Here is a 22,917-nt window from a genome sequence, read left to right on the forward strand (position 1 = left end):
ACAAAATTTCAAGTAAATGAATATCTTGAAAATTTCAATCTCTTACTGGTACCAGTATCCTTAACGGGCAAATAAAGAGATATTGACTTGAAGAATGTGGCTCGTGTTTTGATATACTCTAGTGGAGCATTATCTGTAGCATGTACCAAAAAGCTACATACTTTCTAGATGTCACTGGATTATCCTCTTCAAGAGGAAAAAGCTTAATAAAAGAAAAATGAAATATTTTCGCGCATATTTGAGATGGCAGCATTGTTCAATTATGATGGGAGAGAGTATAACTTTTAAGTTAACGAACACCAACACCTGGTAGTGTATAGTCTCCCCCCAATATGGCGGAAATATGTTTTTCATCTCATATACAAAAACTTCAAGTTTCATATAGTGTTATCCGATTAATTCGAGACATATACTAATTATGAAATATGTTTTTCGACATAACAAAAATGTAATCTTAATAGACACACATATTTGCCATCAACCGTGGATTACTTTTGGAACAAAAACCAAAATAAAATAAAATAAAAATGATATGTCAAAACCAAAAGTATTGAAAATATGCAAACAATCTCCAATAACTTTGTGACCTCAACGACCAACGAGATAAGGATTTAAAATGAAGTTATGGACACTTTCTTTATCAAAAGAAAATTAAATCAAGATCAATAGAATCACTACAAGGACTAATTAATGATTTAGGGTAACAAGTCGGGTGCGCACCCATTGATCTTTTATCTCCTACCGTATTCCAACATCAAGTTGAACGGTCTCAATTTATGAAGATTAGCATTAGGAAGAAAAATAATAATAATAATTGCTCAATATCCCTCTAGAATGCAACAATTATTGTTTGCAGATGTAAATACCGCAATAACCAATATCATCCTTTTAGAATCCATAGAAAAATCTAATTTTGATTGGTTTAAATATTTCTTTTGAGAAAAATTAAGAAATCATTATGGTATTCATTGTAGACAAAAATCTACTTTGTGGTTGATGAAGATTTCTTTGAAGGAATAGAAATCAATAACTAATATTGGCTAAAATTCTTAGAATGCCAATTTTTAGATCTCATTAAAGAGAACTGATGGGGGAAATCCAACATCAATTGATTTGTACGATTAACAAAATTGTGTTGACAAATAAAAAAATATTGTTGTTTTGAATATCGTAAAGTCAACTTTGTAGCTGACGGATGGTTTATTGCAAAAAAGAAAAATAGAAACCATTAATCACATGAACTTCGTCTAACAGACAAAGAAACCAAATTTAATTAGCCAGAGGTTTATGAACCATGCACATGATTAACTACCGTAAAGGTATTAAGATTGCGACAACACCGATTTGTGATGATTACAGTTCTAATAAAGGAATAGAAATTGTGTAAACCATCTTTCCATGGTCTTTTATATATGAAAAAATTAGAGAAGAAAGGAAATCAATAAAGATTGATCACCCTTAGATAATACTATAAATCAATATGTAGAATAACTAATTAAAAAATATAAAAACTCAAACAAAATATTAATTAGTTAAAATACAAAAACACTATGTTGTTGGCTCACGTAATCCATAGATAGTTTTGATTTGTCCCGCAGACCAAACTATCAACTAGGATTAGAGAATCAACATCTCCCTAGTATACTGTGAGTGCTATGACCGGATCGGATTTGATCAACAAAAGGACAAATAAAGTTAGTTCTGAAATATCAAACTTGTACGTTATACAGTAAAAAATTTGTAATAAATTGGTTAAAAAAACATTAAGATATCCCTCTAATATCTCTTCTCCATATAGTGCCCGCATATGTGATGAGAACTTTAACCAGTTTGATCACACTTTATAAAGAAGAGGAACTTTTTTTCGCTCGGTAGAGTTACGTTGCTGATAACGTCTTGTGAAATAAATAAAGAGAGAAGGAGACACTAAACAGAGGGAAGAAAAGAGAGAGGATTCTATTAACATGTGTACAAAATACAAAGGTTTAGGACTCAATTTATAGAGTTTATATACTTGGCTCCCAAGTAATAGGGTTCCATTAAAGTGGGCATCTATATAATAAACTGTCATTTATAACATAAACTAAATAATTAGTTCTCGACTCGAAATTCTTGTCTGTGCAAGCTAGTCTAATTAGTTATGCGACAAATGTCTCAAAGATAGGAAAGTGAATATAACTTGAGAAATAGGTGGTTCAGTCTTCACTTACCTTTTGTTGATGAAGTTCTCCAAAAGTTTCGGTGGATCTTCGCCTTCAAACGGTAGAACGCAAATGATGACTGGTTCGTTTCTAATCTACCTCTATCCTAGACATAGACTTAACTAATTGTAGACTAGAAATCGAGATATAGTTTTGACAACTAAATTTGACAACAAGCTTGAGATAGAAACACTTGTGAGTTCGACCGAGCAATGCTCTAACAACAACTGTGGTGTAATGATAAACTCACAAATAGGAAAAACTAAGTCGTTTGAGCGTTGCGAGGATGACCATAGTAGTGCGTGTATGAGTCTCAATATTCCCAGAAGGTATAATACTAGAAATCATCCTATAAGCTCAAACCACCTCCCAAGATAGACCTCTCTCTCACACAGAAAACCCTTTTCTCTCAGAACTTTTGTAAACCCTAGCAGCCAGAGCCTTCCCCTGCTCAGATTGGCTCTATTAGAGCAGATCTGAGTAGGGGAAGCTCAACCCACCCTTAATCTTCTTTTAATCTTCTGTATTTCATTTTTTTCATGCAATTTCTTTCAATTTCTAGGTTTGAATCTGATTGATTTTAGATTCAAAATACATTTGTTTCTAAGTTTGGGTTTCATTCCTTGTTTTCTTCTGATTTAATCAAGGACTTTTGCCCTTGTTTTGAATTCAGGAACAGATACAAGAAATTTTAATTTTTTTCTTTGTTTTGGATTTTTGTGGTTTAGATTTTTTTGTTTGTTCTTCTTCATTCAGTTGAAGACTTTCTAAAGAAGATGATAATGTTTCTTTATGGTGTAAAATCAAATCCAGCAGCAGCAAGAGCATCATCAGATCTAACCAAGGAAACTAAGACATCAACAACAGTAACTAGACTAAGATCATCAACAAGTTTTTCAATCACCTCAACTGCTACCAAGACTCCAAAGTCGATTCATTCCGATTCAGACCACTGAAAACCTATTCAGAAGACCCATGTTACTTTGATTCATGTTTGTAAATACTAGTATTTTAAAAACCTTAGTTTATGGTACTTAAATGTACATGTTCTTGATAACATCTGGTTGGACCTGATCCAGTCACTGCTTTGTTCAGTGATTCATATTAATATTGTTTCAAAATCAATTGTGCATGTTGATGTTACTTGGCTCTCTGGGAACTTTGAAATGGTATTAATGTTTGTAAGGATTGAAATGTTCAAGAACTGGTGGAGATACAATAGAGTTGATGAATGTAATATGATCTTGAAAATATGTTGTAAGGTTTCCGATTTCCAAAATCGGCGTTTGCAATATATCTGAGGTTCGCCTCTTTTTCGAAAAAAAAGAGAGTCTCAATCTTCCCTCAGTTATGGGCATGACTTAACCAGTTCTCCATGTATTCCACTTTCCATGATTTCCACTTATTACGAGATCATTGTATAGCTACATCTACTATAAGTTGGTCATTTAACATATTCATAAATCATCCTTGTTTTATATCAGTCTTATAAAGAAAAGTCTTCATAAAAGTAGTTTAAAGGGAAGTCCAAGAACTTCATACCATAGCTCAAATACGTGACACTACAAACATAACACACTATGATCTCATTGTTTTTTTGCTTTCATCCTAAGATCGACCCTTCTTCTCCTTTGTGGCCGAAGCAAAACTCAAATTGACATTTGCTTGGTTTAGGTGAGTCTTGTTTGTTTTAATCTCTCGTACCCATTCTTCTTTATCTACCTTTCACGTTTCACTTTATTGTTGTTTGTACCCAAAATTTCTTCTAGGAACTAAACACGATTGATTTGATGATGATAATGAAATAAATTAGGGTTAGAAAGCGAATTAGAGATAAATAGAGAAGAGAAAGATTTAACATGGTTCGGCAAGTGTTGCCTACATTTACGGAGGAATCCCATAGGGAGAGTATTGTATTGATATGAGATTACAATAGTTATTGTATGGTTAGCTAACCTACAATTCCATGTCTTCTTAGGGTTTATAATACATGTATATATATTTAGTTTCTGTATACCTTAATTCTGGTTTAAACTTGATATGCAAGCAACTTGGGAAACAAGACTTCTGGAAACTTCTTTCACAGGATAGACGAGTTTGACTAACGGACTCCCCGTCTATTTTATAGATGGTACAAACATCGCCCCTCTTAACCTCCAACTTCTTGGGGGTTAAGAAGTTTGTTTTTCCTTCTGCATCGACCGTCAATGACGTAACTAGCCCACAAGTGTGAGTAAAGATATTACAAAGACTCCCCCAACTATGGTGGTGCAATAAATTTTCTCATATGCTAGGCGAGACTTTTTTCCACGTATTGAACTTGTGATGCTCGAGAGCTAGTCGATACTTGAGTAGAATATAGTGTGCTTGCGAACCATCGATGAACCTGTTTGAGATAAATCGAACCGGATCTGATTGGACCGAATATGAACCAGATTGGCTGGACCAGCTAATGATCCAGCTGCTTGGTTAGGCTCTGAGCGGCTCGAACAGCTCGGCTCAGCCTAAATCGGCTTGGCTCGGCTTGGCTGGAGGAACAGAAACTTTGGCAATGCTTTCCGCAACTGTCACATTTGTTATTATTTATGTTGATCTCAACATTTTTCTGCTTCAGTTTTCGCAAAGGATTCTTCAACTATTTCGCAACGTTTTTTTCAAATTTCGTAACACTTTCTTCAACCGCGCAACACTTTCTTCAACTGTTGCAACGCTTTCTTCAATCCTAGTTTTTTTTTCTTCGCTGATTTTTGCGTTGAATCTTAGCACGATTAGTTCCGCACCTTTCTCAATGGCAAAACACGATTGTTTTCACGAGTCTCCTTAGTCGACGCCAATGTTTGTCCCCAAAATTTCTTCTATGAACTAAATACGATTGGTTTGATGATGATGATGAAATAATTAGGGTTAGAAAGATAATTAGAGATAAATAGAGAAGACAAACATTTAACATGGTTCAGCAAGTGTTGCCTACATCCACGGAGGAATACCATAGGGAGAGTATTGTATTGATATGAGATAACAATAGTTATTGTATGGTATCTAACCTAGAATTCCATGTCTTCTTAGGGTTTAGAATACATGTATTTGTTTAGTTTATATATACCATAATTCTGGTTTAAACTTGATATGTAAGCAACTTGGGAAACATGACTTCTGGAATCTTCTTTCACGGGCTAGACTGGCTTGATTAACGGTACAAACAATTAATTTTACCCTACATTTAACGATCACAACGGGAGATCAACCTCTTAGTTGCAATAACTATAAAGGATGGTTAAACTTAGGTCTGGTACAGAAACCTCCAATCTTGGTTGTATTCCTGCTAATACTAATGGTGTAATTATTAGAACCAGTAACTCCCGAGGACGTTAGAAATGCTCAAAATCAATCAAGCATAACACATCTGATGAAGAGACATCAAACTTTCGGCAAAACTCAAGCTGATGTGGGGTACACTCAGAAGGAAGCACTCATCTTCTTCTTAATTCTAATAGAACGCATTCTTCAAAACAACTACGACCTTTAGAAGCACCTTTTTATGGTCCTCTTATCCTACTTCTCAGCTAAGTTATCCTAAAAAATTTCACGGTCAAATTGAAAATGCGGGGGGTACAACAACCACACCCAACAATTCGTTTGGCAATCTGAGAGAACCTACTCCAATACACTTTTTAGAGAATCAACTAGATAGTCAGACTCAATCTAGATTAAAGTATATCAAAGAGTTTAATATCTCTAACTCTTAATTCAATCCGCAATCATCAAATAAAAATCTGCGAGCCCGATTGATTATGAGGAGTAACTTGAACGGTACCAAAGACCAATGTTCAAGTGTCAATCAATGTAAATCAACAACAAAATGTTGAATATTTTAATTGATTGATCTTCACACACAACCTGTGATATTTCAATTATATAACAAAATATAATGCGGAAAAGAAATAACACAGACACCAGAATATTGTTAACGAGGAAACCGAAAATGCAGAAAAACCCTGGGACCTAGTCCAGATTGACACCACACTGTATTAAGCCGCTACAGACACTAGCCTACTTCCAATTAACTTCGGAATGGACTGTAGTTGAACCCTAATCAATCTCACACTGATTCAAGGTACAGTTGCGCTCCTTATGTCTCTGATCCCAGCAGGATACTACGCACTTGATTCCCTTAGCTGATCTCACCCACAACTAAGAGTTGCTACGACCCAAAGTTGAAGACTTGATAGACAAATCTTTCTCACACAGAAAAGTCTATAGGATTGAATAAATCTGTCTCCCACAGAAATACCCAAGAGTTTTTGTTCCGTATTTTGATAAATCAAGGTGAACATGAACCAATTGATAAACCGGACTTATATTCCCAAAGAACGACCTAGTATTATCAATCACCTCACAATAAACTTAATCGACTAGCGAAACAAGTTATTGTGGAATCACAAACGATGAGACGAAGTTTGTTTGTGATTACTTTTCTATCTTGCCTATCGGAGATATAAAATCTCAAGCCAATTATTTCAATTGCACTCAACACAATAGAAACAGAAAGATCAGATCACGCAACTACAAAGATAATAGTTGGGTATGGCTTCACAATCCCAATAAATTTTTCAAGTCGTTAACCTACAGGGTCTCGAGAAGAAACCTAAGGTTAAAGGAGAATCGACTCTAGTTATGCAACTAGTAACACACAAGAGGTGTGGGGATTAGGTTTCCCAGTTGCTAGAGTTCTCCTTTATATAGTTTTCAAATCAGGGTTTGCAATCCAAGTTATCTTGGTAACAAAGCATTCAATATTCACCGTTAGATGAAAAAAATGATTCAACCAAGCTAATATCTTTCAACCGTTACATCGAACTTAGCTTGTTACACACAGATGAAATGTACCCTCATTTAGGTTTATGTAGCCGTACCTAAACGTGTACACCATGTTGGTTCACAAATAGTTAACCGAGGTTAGCCATATGATTACTCTCATATCAACCTTATTCATATTAACCATAACTAGTTCAAATGACTCAAATGAAACTAGTTAAAGAGTTATTCAATTGTTTAGAAAACACAATTGAAATCAAATCGGTTTGATTCACTTGAATCAATCATAAATATTATAGCCACGGTTTGCAAAGATTGCATTCCTTATGATTTAAATGTGTAAGTTCATGGACTTGACCGATTTGACAAAGTAACCAGCTTCAGTATGCGTACGGATATGCATACTTAAGCAATCGGTTTTGAGTTTGTGAAGTTTCCAAACTCAGCAGAAACTTTCGGTTCAAAACTTTCACCAGTATGCGTACGAGTACGCATACTTAAGGTGACTGGTTTGTGAGTTTTGCCAAAACCAAACTCAGCAGAAATTCCCGGTTTGAGAACTTCCGCCAGTATGCGTACGGGTACGCATACTTAACCTGTCTCATTCACCAAATCCGTATACACACATATGCATACTCTTGTATTCCGGTTTATGGACTATACACTAATGTGCGAACACACTATATATGCTTATATCCAAAGATGGTTACATCATCAACTCTTTATTTCAATCATTGAAACATTCTTCTATAATGTTAATAGCCGTTTTCACACACTATCAACATCAAAGCAATTTTCAAAATATTGATATAATCATTATTGAAACCTTCCAATTCTTACACCAAATTATTGTACCACACAAACCATGTAAGATGTTACTCGGTAATTTTCTCATGATATAAGATGAACTTGGTCGAAGCGAAAGCTTACCAACACATATTTCGAGAAATATGTAAGCGAGATATACTCAGCTCGAAATCTCAAATGTGTATAGAGAAAACTATATTGTAACACGACTTATGTCTCAATATAGGAGATATTAGAAATAGACTTTCCAAGTGATAGATAAGTTCAAGTCTTAATATACCTTTTGTCGAAGAAGTTCCACAAGCTCTCCTTAGTAGTTCTTCGTTTTTAAGAGATGAACGTCGAGAGATTTAAGCTCAACTACACTATCTATGTCCTAGTACGTGACATCTACAAATAGGCTAGAAATCAGGACTTATAGTTTTGATCATTAACATTGACAAACATGCTTGAGATAGCAACGCATGCGAGTTTGACCGAGTAATGCTCTAACAATCTTCCCCTTTGTCAATTTTAGTGACAAAACTATCAATACATACTACGCCATTTTTTCCGATTAGCAACTAAATTTTGCAACAGCTCTTATGCAGTTGCGAATTCGCAACTAAATTTGCAACTGCTCAAATATTAGCAACTGCTTGCTGCAGTTGGAAAATTTGTAACTGCATCAAGCAGTTGCGAATTTTTGAGCCGTGTTGCAATTCGCAACGGCTGACTGTATCACTTGTGATGCCTGCTTGTGTGCAAAGTAACACCAGGATTGCACGTGCATGACGAGTTTGAGTAGATGGAAACACTATTTTTAATGGTTTGGATTTTCTATGAATAAAATGGATGGTTAGAGATCTAATGTCTCCCCCAAACCTATCATTTATCCCCAAACGAGAGAGAACATATTATTCTCTCCGCCGTTATTACTTTTCTATCTTTCTGCTTCTCCCTCACCATTTTACTCTCTGCTTCACAAAAAAATTCGGTCTCACTTCTTCTATAACCAAAATACCACCACCATGAGCTAAGATTGAGAGAACAATATCAACACATACCATTTTCTCTTCCATCATTCGCTGAAAACCAGCTGCAATTTCAAAGTTATGGTTTGCAAAAATCTTGCGTTTTGACCTAATTCGAGATTTGGGTTCTTAGATCGATGAAGTATGACACCACTGACATCAGCATCTTCCTCCTTCTCTTATTCTTATGGTAATTTTATTGGTGGATTGTCGTTGGTTGGTTGTATGAGAGAAGGAAACGGTGGTGCTGGAGGAGGTGGATGTGGGAATTCAAGATTCGAGGTTAGTAATATTCTTGATTGATCTGTTTATTGATTCCTCTGATGAAATCTTCCTTTGATTTATCAATTTTTTTTGAATTTTAGGATTTTATTGCTCTTAGACTGTCTGGCAGGTGGTGGTGGAGGAGATCGGGGATGGGGTCTTGGTGGAGAAGGTCATGGAGGTGTTGTTAGCAGAAGGGATGGTGATTTTCTGCAGGATACTATGCTCGGCTGCTCTCAGGAACATATGGGGCTGTTTCATCTTCAGCCTTTGTGGAGATTGGTTTACTGTATGGATAGCTAACTCCCTCTCTTTGTTTTTGTAATGAACATATGTTGTTTGATGAAATGACTTGTACTATATGTAGAACAGTAGAAGTATGCTGGCTGGTATCAAATGGAAGCTATGACGCCATCATCAGCTTCACTTGATGAGGGTGCTTAGCTATTGAGTTTCATATGCCTCCATTTTTTTCGCCAACCTAGTCTGCCTGCTAAGGAAGCACCTCTCTTTGCTAAAAAATAATTGTCCGATGATATTTCAAGATACATTGAATGACTCTGTTACTGTTAAGCTACATATTTCATACCTTAGAATCCGTAATCAACAAATCCAGTGTTTGTTTCTCAACTTCTTAATTCCTCTCTCAAGTAAGTTTGTTTTATCTCTTTCTTGGGAACCCTAATTTTGAATTTTTAGACTAATTTGAATGGGTTCTGTTCTAGTGAAGATTTTTGGAAAAGGGGAGAAAGGGTCAGTCACTTAGAACAAACGCTACTGAAGTAAGAGCAGAAAGCAGGTTGATATCTCACTTAGCCCGAGGGTCAGTTCTGTGATGCCGTCAAAAACTGTGACTATAACTGATCAAGCTGGTGTTCCTGATATAAAATCAGCTGCTGGTGAATCTTATTTTGATACCCCAGCTGTTATTACCGATGTTGTTTATTCATTTCTTGTTTTCTTGTGCAATTTTAGTATGAATTATTTTCTTGGCATTTTTTAGTGCAATCTTTAGACAGATATACATTTTGACCTGGCTTTGAATATTTAGGTTGGGATAAAAGCTATTAGCGGAGAATGGCCTCACATACACTCCTGATCAGGTTGTTGTTAGTAATGGTGCCAAGTAGTGTATTTTGCAAGCTTTGGTTTTAGTTTGTTCGCCAGGCTATGAGGTGCTCCTTATAGACTGTTTTATAGTCCTTCATTTAGTTTTAGATATATTTTTTAAAATTTGTAGTCTGCTTTTTTACTCATTTCTTCTTAGCTTTGCAGCCTTCACTTGTTAGAGTATTAGAAACCGTACTATTAGAATTGTGACTTTCCACTTGTTTAATTCTGCAACTTATGTTTTTATTGACTTACTGTCATTACGTTTGCAGGTACGTACTTTTCTTTATGCTTATGCTTTCATGTTTACATGGTTGAATACTAACCTTCAGTATACTTTTTTGCGAAGTAATGATCACTATTGCTAAGTGACAGTAGACATACTTAAACTAATATGTTCTAATCAAGTTGTCATATGTTTACAAAGATCTTAAATTTTCTCTATTGTTTACATGCTTACGAGTTTCAGAAGACTAATTATGTTTGTCAACTTACTCATGACACAAGTCATTAATCTGAGAATTCTGAGATTACAATGTACGGAACTTGTTTAAATAAAATTTGGTAGCCATACTTGGTTGGTATTCTTATAAATGATTTTGGTTTGTTTTTGTGTAGTCTAGGTTGGGAATTATGAACTTAAAGCCAGGGATTATGGAGAACAAGATGAAGAATGCTGCAAGGATAGCTTAGGAGATGATTTGTGCTTGGTGACTAGTGTTTGGGGATGATACACTCAATCGAAATTCATCCTTCGCGAAAGCATTCCTGTGCGGTAAGATCCCTTATCCACTTCTCGTACTTCCTTGCAGTAACTTCATGTCTTTTCCCCTCTTGTCTTGCAAGATTAAATTTTATGCTTAATGCTAGCTAATTTAGTTTTTCAGGCAATGCATCAGGTTTATTATGTTGTCGTGCAGAAGAAGCGCATTGGGGTAAGTCTTTATTTACTGATCCTTAGTCGATCAGAATTGGACTAATGACACATATTATCTCTACTTTGACCCCTACATAGCAATTCAATGAAGTTTACATAACTCAAGTTCATTATTGTTTAGGTGGAGATAAGCTCCAATGCTGCTGCTCTAGGTACTTGGAGAGCTTAAAACTCTGTCAAGACTTTATGAAATCTTTGCTGGTAAGTTAGCAATATTGCGAAAAAAAATTGAGCTTTTCTCCATGACTTACAATTACTTTCAATGAGAGTCTGATCTTGCCATTGTTGATGTAGGCCTTTTTTTAGATTTGTATCTCTTGAGAAAACTTTACACGTGGATGTATATTAGTTTTCCTGTGGTCTTGTGAAAGAATGCAAGGAGTTTGTGGAGTTATATACAGGAAGTTTGTATTCCTTGTTTTCTCTCGCTGCTAATAAATTAATTCTGACTAATTTTTTTATCAGGAAATGCACCAGGCTTATGATGTGGTCGTGCAGAAAAAGGCAAAAAGCGTATTGAGGTAAGTTTTGCTTAGTATATGGGAAGTTTTCTCAGGCTATGGCCTTGGCTTTGCTTAGGGTATATCCTATGATGACTTGTCCCTTTTTCCAGCGTAGTTGATATACCAAACAAACTGTTTGTTAAATTATTTAACAGTTCTTTCTTTACGCGTTTTAACAGAAAACTCTTCTGGTTGGTAACTTTATTGTAATGGATCGATTGGTGATGGAGCATAATCTTCTGAGTGCAAGCAAGCTTTATACAAACATAAGGTTAGACTTTTAGTCTTAGCTATTATTTTGGTGTTTTTTCTTCCTCCACACTAACTCTGAGAAGTGAATAGATTGTTGTTTATTGATCAATTGCGATTTTTCAATCTTTTCTGATGTAGCTTTGAGGAATTAGGAATTGGAGGTGTAAATTGAGAGTTTTCAGTGTTTGCAAGTATTTGTTTAGTTTTGCTTCATGTATTTCTTTGTTTGTTCGTTCTTTATCGAAAGCTTATGAGCCTTACTTGATTTTCTTTCGTCAGCAGCATCGTTCGAGAAACAATAGGTGCTTCGTATGCAACACTCCAACTCTTGGCATGTTCAAGGCTGCAAGCGATAAATCGTTCTCCTCATCCTTCTCATTGAAGTAAGTAATCCAATCTTGACTAATGCTCAAATACATAAAATGAACTATTTTAAGTCGCAATTGTAGTGGTGTGTAACCTCTTATGGTTCTTAACTTTGTTCACCGCGTGGGATTAGTATATCAGATTTGCTTTATATTGCTATACGATGGTGCTTAAAATTGATTTAGTGGTTTAAAAATTTGAATCTCATCTATAGAAATAGATCTGTGAGGTTTAGCCATTCATTGAAAACCCATGAATATTACTCAATTTGATCGTTTCTTGATTTGTTAATTGATCTGTGTTTATTTGAATCTCATCTATGTTCTGAAATATTAGTCAATTTAATTTTGTGTGTTTTTTTTCTGTCCAAGCCCTCTCCTCGGGCTTCTTCAAGATGATGTTGATCCCATGGTGTCTGTTATGAAGATGTAGAAGGCACCGCTGGAATCATATGCAGACATTGGTGGACTAGATGCTCAAATTCAAGAAATTAAAGAGGAAGTTGAACGTCCACTAACTCATCCTTGTGCTGGTAACCGGTGAGGCAATTAGAGTTTGCTTTAGTAAGTGATATCCTTTCACATATATTTCCTAGGTCTACTAGGTAGAAGTTGATAATTTAGTAGAACTACTCGGCGAAGAATGTTCAAATACCTGCGATGTGTTGCTGAGTCAATAATTTTGGTGTTTTTTCGGACTAACCTCCACCGAACTTATTCCAAAGCAGTGTGATTTGAATTTCAAACATTTAGGTTGTTTGATTTCAATGAACGACTCTCTTAGCTACTTATGTTTATATGTTTTGGCCTGGATTTGGCCTGAAAGTGTTACATGGAACTCTTGACTAGGTCAACGACAAGTTGACTTGACTTTTTTTCATGTTGCAAAAATTTAGCAACGACCAGAAACTGTTGCTAAATTTAGAACCAGAATAATAAATCCCGGTCCGGCTAAGTTTAGCTGTTCTAAGTTTTTTTGGTTCTAAATTTCGGCAACTGCTTCAAGCTGTTGCGACAATAATGTAGCAACAGCATCCAACAGTTGCTAAACCTTTTCGAAACAGCCAAAACCGTTGCCAAGCAGGGAAAAAACACTTGGGTGAACCGAAAACCGTTGCGAAATTTTTTCGCAACGGCTTAAGAGCTGTTGCGAAAAATATGCAACGCCACATTTCGCAACGGCTTGCTGCTATTGCAAGTCCCTTTTGCAACTGCACGCAGCTGTTGCTATTCCGGATTCCTCTTATCCACATGCTTGATATCCTTGGCATCTTCAACGCGACTCGAAATCTTCGTCACTTCCAAGTACTCCATGATCCTAAAAGTTGTAAGTTCATTATCACAGTTGTTGAAGATCCGTAGCTATAACAATGAGAAAACAAAATATTCTCGATCATTGTTATACAGTGTCATAGTATTATTACACAGCATCAAAGTTCAATTGTATCACAACTTTGACAATAATACTATGGTGATATGCATCACCCCCCCTTAGTCAATACATATCTCAACATGAAAACCACTCCCCCTTACATAATGATCCGTAAACCATATGTATTTGTAGTGTGAACTACACATTAATTCTCCCCATTTTTGTCAACAAAATTGGCAAAGGTATGAAAATTAGTGGGATCCTAATGAAATTTCCACGGAGATACATCATGACCAAAAGGTGTATTAACATACCAACAAATTTAGATGCAATCATAAAGCCGAAGCTAAATGCATTCATCAAGGAGTTAACGAAGATACAAGATAACCCCTAAACATTCCACAACCACACTCCCCACAAAGATTTGGCAATTAAGCAGAAGTTAAAAATGAACTCTCCCCCATAAAATGTCATCCCCAAAGGAACAACAAAGGCAACCTTACTTTCACAAGAAAAGAAGGATTTCTTTTGGACAAACAAATCACATGAAAACATGAATTTGTATCAACAAAATTAAATTGAAATAACCACATGGGAACCCATAGTTTGTTCAATCAAAAAAAAAACAACCAAATTAACCACAAGAGAACCCATGATTAATTCAATTGGAATACATAACCAAATTAATCACAAAAAAATGATCAATTTAATTGGTCATGCTCGACATAAGCGAACTTACGGAGCAACAACTAAATAACCAAAAGAGAATGATTAATTTAGTTGATTGATAGACACATTTTTGTGTCTAATTTGTCCTCAATGTCCGTGTTGTTGGAACTCTATTTTTGTACTAATATTGTGTTTTTATGTATTTTTAGGAAATAAACATTTTTAGAAAATTCGGCTCGAAAAGTTGATTTTGGCACCCGGAGGACAAGTGTTATTCGGACTCTCGCTTTTGGATAAGGGGTAACCTAATTACTAAGGGGCGCCCCCGGGTCACCCCCAAGGAAGCTGCTATTCGCACCCCTACTCTGGATAGGGGGCTACCAGTTTCTTCCCCATTTGAACCGAGTTTTGGCGGGAAAAATAGTTCTTCACCTGCGTAATTGTTGAAGAAAGTTTTGGACGTGATATAAGGAGATTCAAGGGCTAGTTTTCATTGGGCTGGACTTGGTAGAGCAAAACAGCGTTAGTTTAATCAATTGGATCAACTGAAGTGGGCTGGATCGAGTGAAACGGAGCTCAACAGGGAACTGCAGTAAAGAAGAAATATTTCATCGAATATTTGATTCGATGCGTATTGCATGGGACAAGATTTTCTTCTTTACTCAACAAAATTCGTCCCTATCAAATCAGGATAAAAAAGGAAAGACAACTTAGAAGACGCAAAGAAGAGAAAGAAAATATTCTCGTATCTGCCAGTTTTGAAGAGAAATTATATGGAGTTAACTCGAAATATTTCAATGCCTGTCGAGTATAAAAAGGCCTGTTGGGTCGATTAGGAAAGGTGTAGAGAGTTGGAGGTCGAGAGTTGGGAGTAGAGAGGAGAGCGCTGCAGAGGAAGAATCCACCATTTTTCTCTGTTGCTGCTGCTGCCATTGATGAAGATGAAGAACACGAAGAACAGACAGCCAAAAACCGTCGTTCTTCAACAGTGACAACGACCAGTTCCTGTGGGTCGTAGTCAGCTACGCAGACAACAACAGTATTCTTTTATCGTTCTTTGTAACGGTGTTTGCCACAATTATAAACGTTGCAAACACCCGATTTTCATCATTTTCTCTTTATTTCATCACTGTGAACCATTTTTGAGCCATAAATAATTATTTTGAGAGCATTTTTACTATGATGAGTTAAACCCAACACTGGGACGACCGAGGAGGCCGAGCTTCATACATGGGTAATTTAATTAATTCTTTTTAAGACTTTTGCATTAAAAATTAATTGAAATATGATTTGATTAAATTGGGTGTTATTTGATTAGATGGGTCATGCTTAGCTTAGGTGATTTGATGTTCCATGCTTAACATTTACAATCAATTTTTTGAGAATCTACTTTGGCAAAATAAGAGTCCATATAACTTATGTTTTGAGCGATTATTGTCGAGAATAATTCATTGAGCCCTATTTTATGAAGATTGGCCGAATCATTAGTCCCAATTCCTCTCACCATTTTTAATATTTTATTGTATATATTTATCTTTTTTATTAAGTCTAAAAAATTATCCTTCACAAATCCGAGAGTTTGAACCTTCATTACAACAACAACCCACGAAAAATCATTAATCATTTTGGCGCCGCCGACGCGGATTTGTGTTTAGGTAGAATTTTTAGGTTTTTATAATTTTTTATTATTCCATTTGTTCTTTTTACGTCTCTTTGGTTGTGTCTTTGTATTACAGGTTTGAAGTTGGATACTAAAGACCTTGGAATCAAAGCTTAAAGCTAAAAGAGAAGGAAAAAAGACAAAGCAAAAAAAAAGAAGAAAAAAAAAGAGAGAGAATTTTTTTTTTCTAGAGACCTTCCATTTTTTTGTAATTTTTTTTTCCTTTTCTTTTGCACTTTATTTGGACTTTGGACTTGGACAATTTTTTTTTTTAAAAACCCTAAGGAAGGGTACATTAAATATAAAATTGTTCGCAGGGAAGGACGACGATTACAATATCGTCTCGGCCCCTCGGGTTCGCACATGACATAGGAGTCGTGGCCCGAGTCGACTTCAGCGGTTCTGCGCCCGTCTGGTACGAGAGGTAAGCTTTCGAAACACCCGCGAATCCCCTGTCAGTGGGTTTATTGTATGCCTTAAGGTAAATATATGCTAAGGATTTGAATACGGTTGTTTTAATTTCCTAGTAAAGGACAAGGCCTGGCCAAATTAAGATAAGGACTCGGATTTCATCACCGTTTCCTTCTTGCCCGCTTTAGGAAAACGAAACCAAACGCGAACCTAAGCTTAAAATTTTGACTATAACGAGACCTATAGGGTAACGAGCTTAGTAGGAGAGTCGTTCGAAAAATATTGGTTACTCTTTTAGCATGCTTCGAAGTTCATGATGGTTTCTGTGAGTTGAATGCGTGACTGCGCCGCCTTGTAATGCGGTGAGGCCTTGGGTATCAAAGCTCCACGCAGCTTCCCTCGCCTCAATTCAACTTACTTTGACTCGGATTGATTCCAGAGAGGTTTGCTCAGATTGTAACGAATTCCTTTTCGAAAGATTAGAAGCTGGTCTAGAAACAATCTAAGTGGAGCCATCATGCTTGTTGTTTGCTAGATTTTATAGGTTTGATTTGGTCGAGTCAGCCTTGTTTGTGATTGTGTAGAATTCCCTTGCAATTAAGAATGTCGAACTGGTATGATAGAAGCCAATACAATGATTATCGACCTGAGTTTGAATATGGACATCATCCTTTTTATGACCATGTTGGGAATAGTGGTTGGGAACGCCATCCTTTGGAAGGATATGGGTCATACCCTGGTGAGCCCAATTACTATCCACACATGCTTCAGTCTTACGAGCAAGAAGATTATAATACTAGTTCTTCGTCTCTAGAGGTTACAATCAAACTATTGAAAAGTAGTCCTTTTTATGATCCCTCTGTTCCTATTCCTCCTTTAGAAGAGTCCCTCAGGGAGTTAGCTGAGTCGACGCGTAAGTTAGCTGAGATGAATAGTGTAATTCTAGACGAAAGAACTACAATAATGAGTGAACTTTCTATAGAGGAATCCCTCAAGCTGATGGCTGAGACGAACGAAAGACTTGCTCGAAATAATCTTACTTTCCAATATAGTGTTTCCAATAATACCCTTAAAAATAAGGATATTTATTTTCATAATCAAAATGACAAGGTTAGAATTGGTAGCACTACTTGTTTTGATGAGGTTCGATCTTTTTCATGTTATTATGATGAGGATAGTGTTGATGGAGAATCATGCTTATGTAGGAATAGTGATCAGGAAATGGTTACTCCAATTGAGCTTTACAATGATAATATTATTTCTAGTTCAAATCCAAATAATTTTAATAATTATTCACCTATTCAAAAGGACGAGGATTTGACTAGAGATACCCTCGTTTTAGACGATGTAGTATTTCCTGTTTACAAAGCCGATAATGATTTAGAGGAACGAGTTTATTCTGAGAATAATGTTTTAGAGTCTAGCGATTTAGAGACAATAGTCTTAGACGAAGAATATGAACTCGTAGAGATGAGTGAGGATAAACCTGACTTAGAAGAATCAATTGACCATTTCTAGGAATTTGATGACCTAGAAATTAGGGAAATTGTAGCTAGTCTATATAGAGATACCCAAAACTCTAAGTTTGGGGGTGATTATCACCTTCCTAGTGCCTTACCTTTAACTCTCAGAAAGTCCCTTCACTTAGGACTTGATATCTCTGCCTCGACAATTTTACAAGATTACCTTCATACTCGTTTTCCAGAACCTAATGATGTCCAGGAAAAAGTTCAGTCGTTATAAACCCATCCTCTGGTTGATGTGGTTTGCCCAGGCTATGATCCCCAGATTGACTTTGTTTTCCCACCAAATAGTTTTCTTCCAACTGTGGGAACGTTTATATTCCAAATGTGTCGAATATTAAGTTGTGAGACTAAACCTAAATGCTTTAGGAAATTAGAATCGACACATTTGCTTAAGAATGACCACTACTCTCATTGTGGTCAATTATGTAAGTTAAATCTTATTGACTTAGAGGATCCTCAGTTATTTAGGTTATTATTGTACACTTCTAAGATCATATTTGAGTTTTTCCAAACTCTAGGACCTAATGATTCGGATCCCACCTATGAAGAAACGCAGCCAATGAAAAATTTCTATTTAGACCCTTTCGTAGAACCTGAACCTGGACCACAATTAGATATAAATTTCTTAATCAGGAAACTAAGTAAGGGCATGCTAGTCTTGTTCACTTTCTTGGTTCATTGCAGTTTCCATTGGTCAGCTCTATTTAGTTTTGAAGACCCACAATTATTTTGACTGTTACTTTATGGTTCGAGTTGACTAATCCTTTCCTAATTCTGGATGAAGACTTTAAACTTAACACTTCTTGGGAGGTATCCCATGCTCATGCAACACGGTAATATCTTTCCTTAACTCTTTCGCTTCAAATGGTAACAGTTTATCCTTGTTCATGCTTTTAGTTTCATCTTTAGAACATTGAGGACAATGTTAGATTTAAGTTTGGGGGTATGGGAGAAACTTTTTAGTTGCAATTAGTAAACTCCAGAGCCTAGAAATTTATGCCTATTAAGGTTTGCACTAACCAATCTAAGTGGATGGGAACATCTTGGTTATAGGAGTTTAGGAACCAATCTGATTAGATGGAAACATCGAAAGAGTCTATTCATAAAAGCACAGAGATCAGGTGTTAGAAATAACATGATAGTTGCACCATATCTCGTTGAGTCCTTTTCATTTCTTTTTTTTTATTTTATTTTTTCATTTTAAACTATGTTTCTCTAAGTGATTAGGTGGGGCACACGATTCAAGTTGTTACCACTGCTAGGATGAATTAGAGTGACTGAGTTACTAAAAAAAAAAAGAGACCGGACCAGTTAGACCAATCGGAATAAGTATTAACACTTGGATAGAAATATGCGTGTGTTCTCCCTGTTTCCGTCGCCTAAGCAAGCGTGGAATGCAGGACCCGTGGGAACTATCGTGTAATTTGCTGACAAGAAGAATGCGCTTGGATCAAAAAGATCTATTCATGCCGTTAAGTTAAAAAAAAAATTGTTATTGTTCTGTGTAGTCAACTGCTGGTTCCCTTGTATTTGCCAGTTTGTTGATCTAGATTTAAGTTGTTGACCACTGGTTCCCTTGTATATGCCAGTTGTGTTGATATTAGTCAGACCGGTATCTCAGTCCATTAGGATAGGTTCATTCTGGCAGTGGCCTTCAGACAGATATGTGAAACATCGATCATTTGATTAACATCAAAACCATCTACATTTTTCTATTTCCATCTCTTTTTTCTATCCATATGATTAGTTTGACTCCGACTATGATGTCCATAGTGCAACTATCTGAGTAGAGCTCTGTCACTTTATATGAATTTTAGTATGCTTGAGTGCAAACTCGTGTACATCAATTGGAATTTCGCATCAGGGTACTTCCTCCTATAGTCAATAAGTATGCCAACCAAGGAGATTCTTTAGTGCCTTCCAAGGTTCTGCATAGATAAGCTAGGGTCTGGAGTAATGGTTTTGTGGGCACACCTATGGTAAACCCTCCCGAGATTAACTCGGTTTTATTTATTTTTTATTAGTTTTGCTCGAGGACTAGCAAATAATAAGTTTGGGGGTATTTGATAGACACATTTTTGTGTCTAATTTGTCCTCAATGTCCGTGTTGTTGGAACTCTATTTTTGTACTAATATTTTGTTTTTATGTATTTTTAGGAAATAAACATTTTTGGAAAATTCGGCTCGAAAAGTCGATTTTGGCACCCGGAGGACAAGTGTTATTCGGACTCTCGCTTTTGGATAAGGGGTAACCTAATTACTAAGGGGCGCCCCCGGGTCACCCCCAAGGAAGCTGTTATTCGCACCCCTACTTTGGATAGGGGGATACCAGTTTCTTCCCCATTTGAACCGAGTTTTGGCGGGAAAAATAGTTCTTCACCTACGTAATTGTTGAAGAAAGTTTTGGACGTGATATAAGGAGATTCAAGGGCTAGTTTTCATTGGGCTGGACTTGGTAGAGCAAAACAGCGTTAGTTTAATCAATTGGATCAACTGAATTGGGCTGGATCGAGTGAAACGGAGCTCAACAGGGAACTGCAGTAAAGAAGAAATATTTCATCGAATATTTGATTCGATGCGTATTGCATGGGACAAGATTTTCTTCTTTACTCAACAAAATTCGTCCCTATCAAATCAGGATAAAAAAGGAAAGACAACTTAGAAGACGCAAAGAAGAGAAAGAAAATATTCTCGTATCTGCCAGTTTTGAAGAGAAATTATATGGAGTTAACTCGAAATATTTCAATGCCTGTCGAGTATAAAAAGGCCTGTTGGGTCGATTAGGAAAGGTGTGGAGAGTTGGAGGTCGAGAGTTGGGAGTAGAGAGGAGAGCGCTGCAGAGGAAGAATCCACCATTTTTCTCTGTTGCTGCTGCTGCCATTGATGAAGATGAAGAACACGAAGAACAGACAGCCAAAAACCGTCGTTCTTCAACAGTGACAACGACCAGTTCCTGTGGGTCGTAGTCAGCTACGCAGACAACAGCAGTATTCTTTTATCGTTCTTTGTAACGGTGTTTGCAACAATTATAAACGTTGCAAACACCCGATTTTCATCATTTTCTCTTTATTTCATCACTGTGAACCATTTTTGAGCCATAAATAATTATTTTGAGAGCATTTTTACTATGATGAGTTAAACCCCAACACTGGGACGACCGAGGAGGCCGAGCTTCATACATGCGTAATTTAATTAATTCTTTTTAATACTTTTGCATTAAAAATTAATTGAAATATGATTTGATTAAATTGGGTGTTATTTGATGTTCCATGCTTAACATTTACAATCAATTTTTTGAGAATCTACTTTGGCAAAATAAGAGTCCATATAACTTAAGTTTTGAGCGATTATTGTCGAGAATAATTCATTGAGCCCTATTTTATGAAGATTGGCCGAATCATTAGTCCCAGTTCCTCTCACCATTGTTAATATTTTATTGTATATATTTATCTTTTTTATTAAGTCTAAAAAATTATCCTTCACAAATCCGAGAGTTTGAACCTTCATTACAACAACAATCAAAAAATCTTAATAATTGATCATGTTCAACATAGGGAACCTCACGGAGCAACAACTAAGTTAATCATAAGAAAATAATCAACTCAGTCGATTGTGCTCAACATAAGAAACCTTATGGAACAACACAGTATATGCACAAAGATTGTGGATCGGAGATCGACCAAATACTGCGGAATAAACAAGGATTCATTCTATTTTGCATCACTATTTGCACAATGACATATAATAGACTTAATCCTTGTAAACACAAGTTTTATCCTTTCTTTTTTTTATCAAAAACATGACATAAAAGGCTTTAACTTTTGTAATGTCAAAAGTTCATTCTATCTTCCATCAATACATTCATATCGACATAATAAAGATAACTTTTGAACAAGTATGGGACAGTCACAGGTTCACGGACGTAAACTGAAAAAGTGGGGGTACAACAACCACACCCAATATTTCGCTTAGCAATCTGTATGGACAAACTCCAATATACTTTCTAGAGAATCAACTATACAGTCAGACTCAATCTAGATAAAAAGTATATCAAAGAGTTTATATCTCAATCTCTCGATTTGATATATACTCAAGCAAATAGAAATCTGCGAGTCTTTATCAAATACTAGAGAGATAACTTGGATGGTACTAAAGACCAATATCCAAGTGTCAATCAATTTAAATCAACAACCAAAAGGTCGGATATTCTAATTGATTGAACAACGCACAACCTGTGATATTTCAATTATATAACAAAATATAATGCGGAAAAGAAATAACACAGACACCAGAATTTTGTTAACGAGGAAACCGCAAATGCAGAAAAACCCCGGGACCTAGTCCAGATTGAACACACACTGTATTAAGCCGCTACATACACTAGCCTACTCCAAATTAACTTCGGTCTGGACTGTAGTTGAACCCCAATCAATCTCACACTGATCCAAGGTACAATTATGCTCCTACGTCTCTGATCCCAACAGGATGCTACGTACTTGATTCCCTTAGATGATATCACCCACAACTAAGAGTTGCTACGACCCAAAGTCGAAGACTTTAATAAACAAATTTGTATCACACAGAAAAGTCTACAGTAATAGATAAATCCGTCTCCCACGAATATACCTACGAGTTTTGTTCCGTCTTTTGATAAATCAAGGTGAACAGGAACCAATTGATAAACCGGACTTATATTCCCGAAGAACAGCCTAGTATTATCAATCACCTCATAATAATCCTAATCGACGCAGCGAAAAATGATATTGTGGAATCACAAACGATGAGACGAAGTGTTTGTGATTTCTTTTATATTTTGCCTATCGGAGATATCAATCTCAAGCCAATTATTACAATTGTACTCGTACGGTAGAAACATCAAGATCAGATCACACAACTACAAGAAAGTAGTATCGGTCTGGCTTCACAATCCCAATGAAGTCTTTAAGTCGTTAACCTGGTTTAGAAGAAGAAACCAAAGGTTAAAGGAGAATCGACTCTAGCTAAGCAAAATT

General features: G+C 36.1%; 1 protein-coding gene and 1 long non-coding RNA gene across 2 annotated transcripts; both read left to right on the forward strand.

The window, feature by feature from the left end:
• The first annotated feature begins 8,805 nt into the window (after nt 1-8,805).
• Nucleotides 8,806-9,586, forward strand: LOC113361495. Its single transcript, XM_026604731.1, has 2 exons — nt 8,806-9,118; nt 9,231-9,586. Exons 1-2 carry the CDS (start codon nt 8,981-8,983, stop codon nt 9,423-9,425), a joined length of 333 nt encoding a protein of 110 aa, XP_026460516.1. The 5' UTR covers nt 8,806-8,980; the 3' UTR covers nt 9,426-9,586.
• Nucleotides 9,587-11,835: 2,249 nt separating this feature from the next.
• Nucleotides 11,836-13,200, forward strand: LOC113361496. The gene is made up of 3 exons (XR_003365147.1): nt 11,836-11,921; nt 12,185-12,285; nt 12,640-13,200. It is a non-coding gene; the product is annotated as an uncharacterized LOC113361496 (long non-coding RNA).
• Nucleotides 13,201-22,917: the final 9,717 nt, after the last annotated feature.

Source organism: Papaver somniferum, chromosome 3, assembly GCF_003573695.1.
Source record: "Papaver somniferum cultivar HN1 chromosome 3, ASM357369v1, whole genome shotgun sequence".
Lineage (NCBI taxonomy): Eukaryota > Viridiplantae > Streptophyta > Magnoliopsida > Ranunculales > Papaveraceae > Papaver > Papaver somniferum.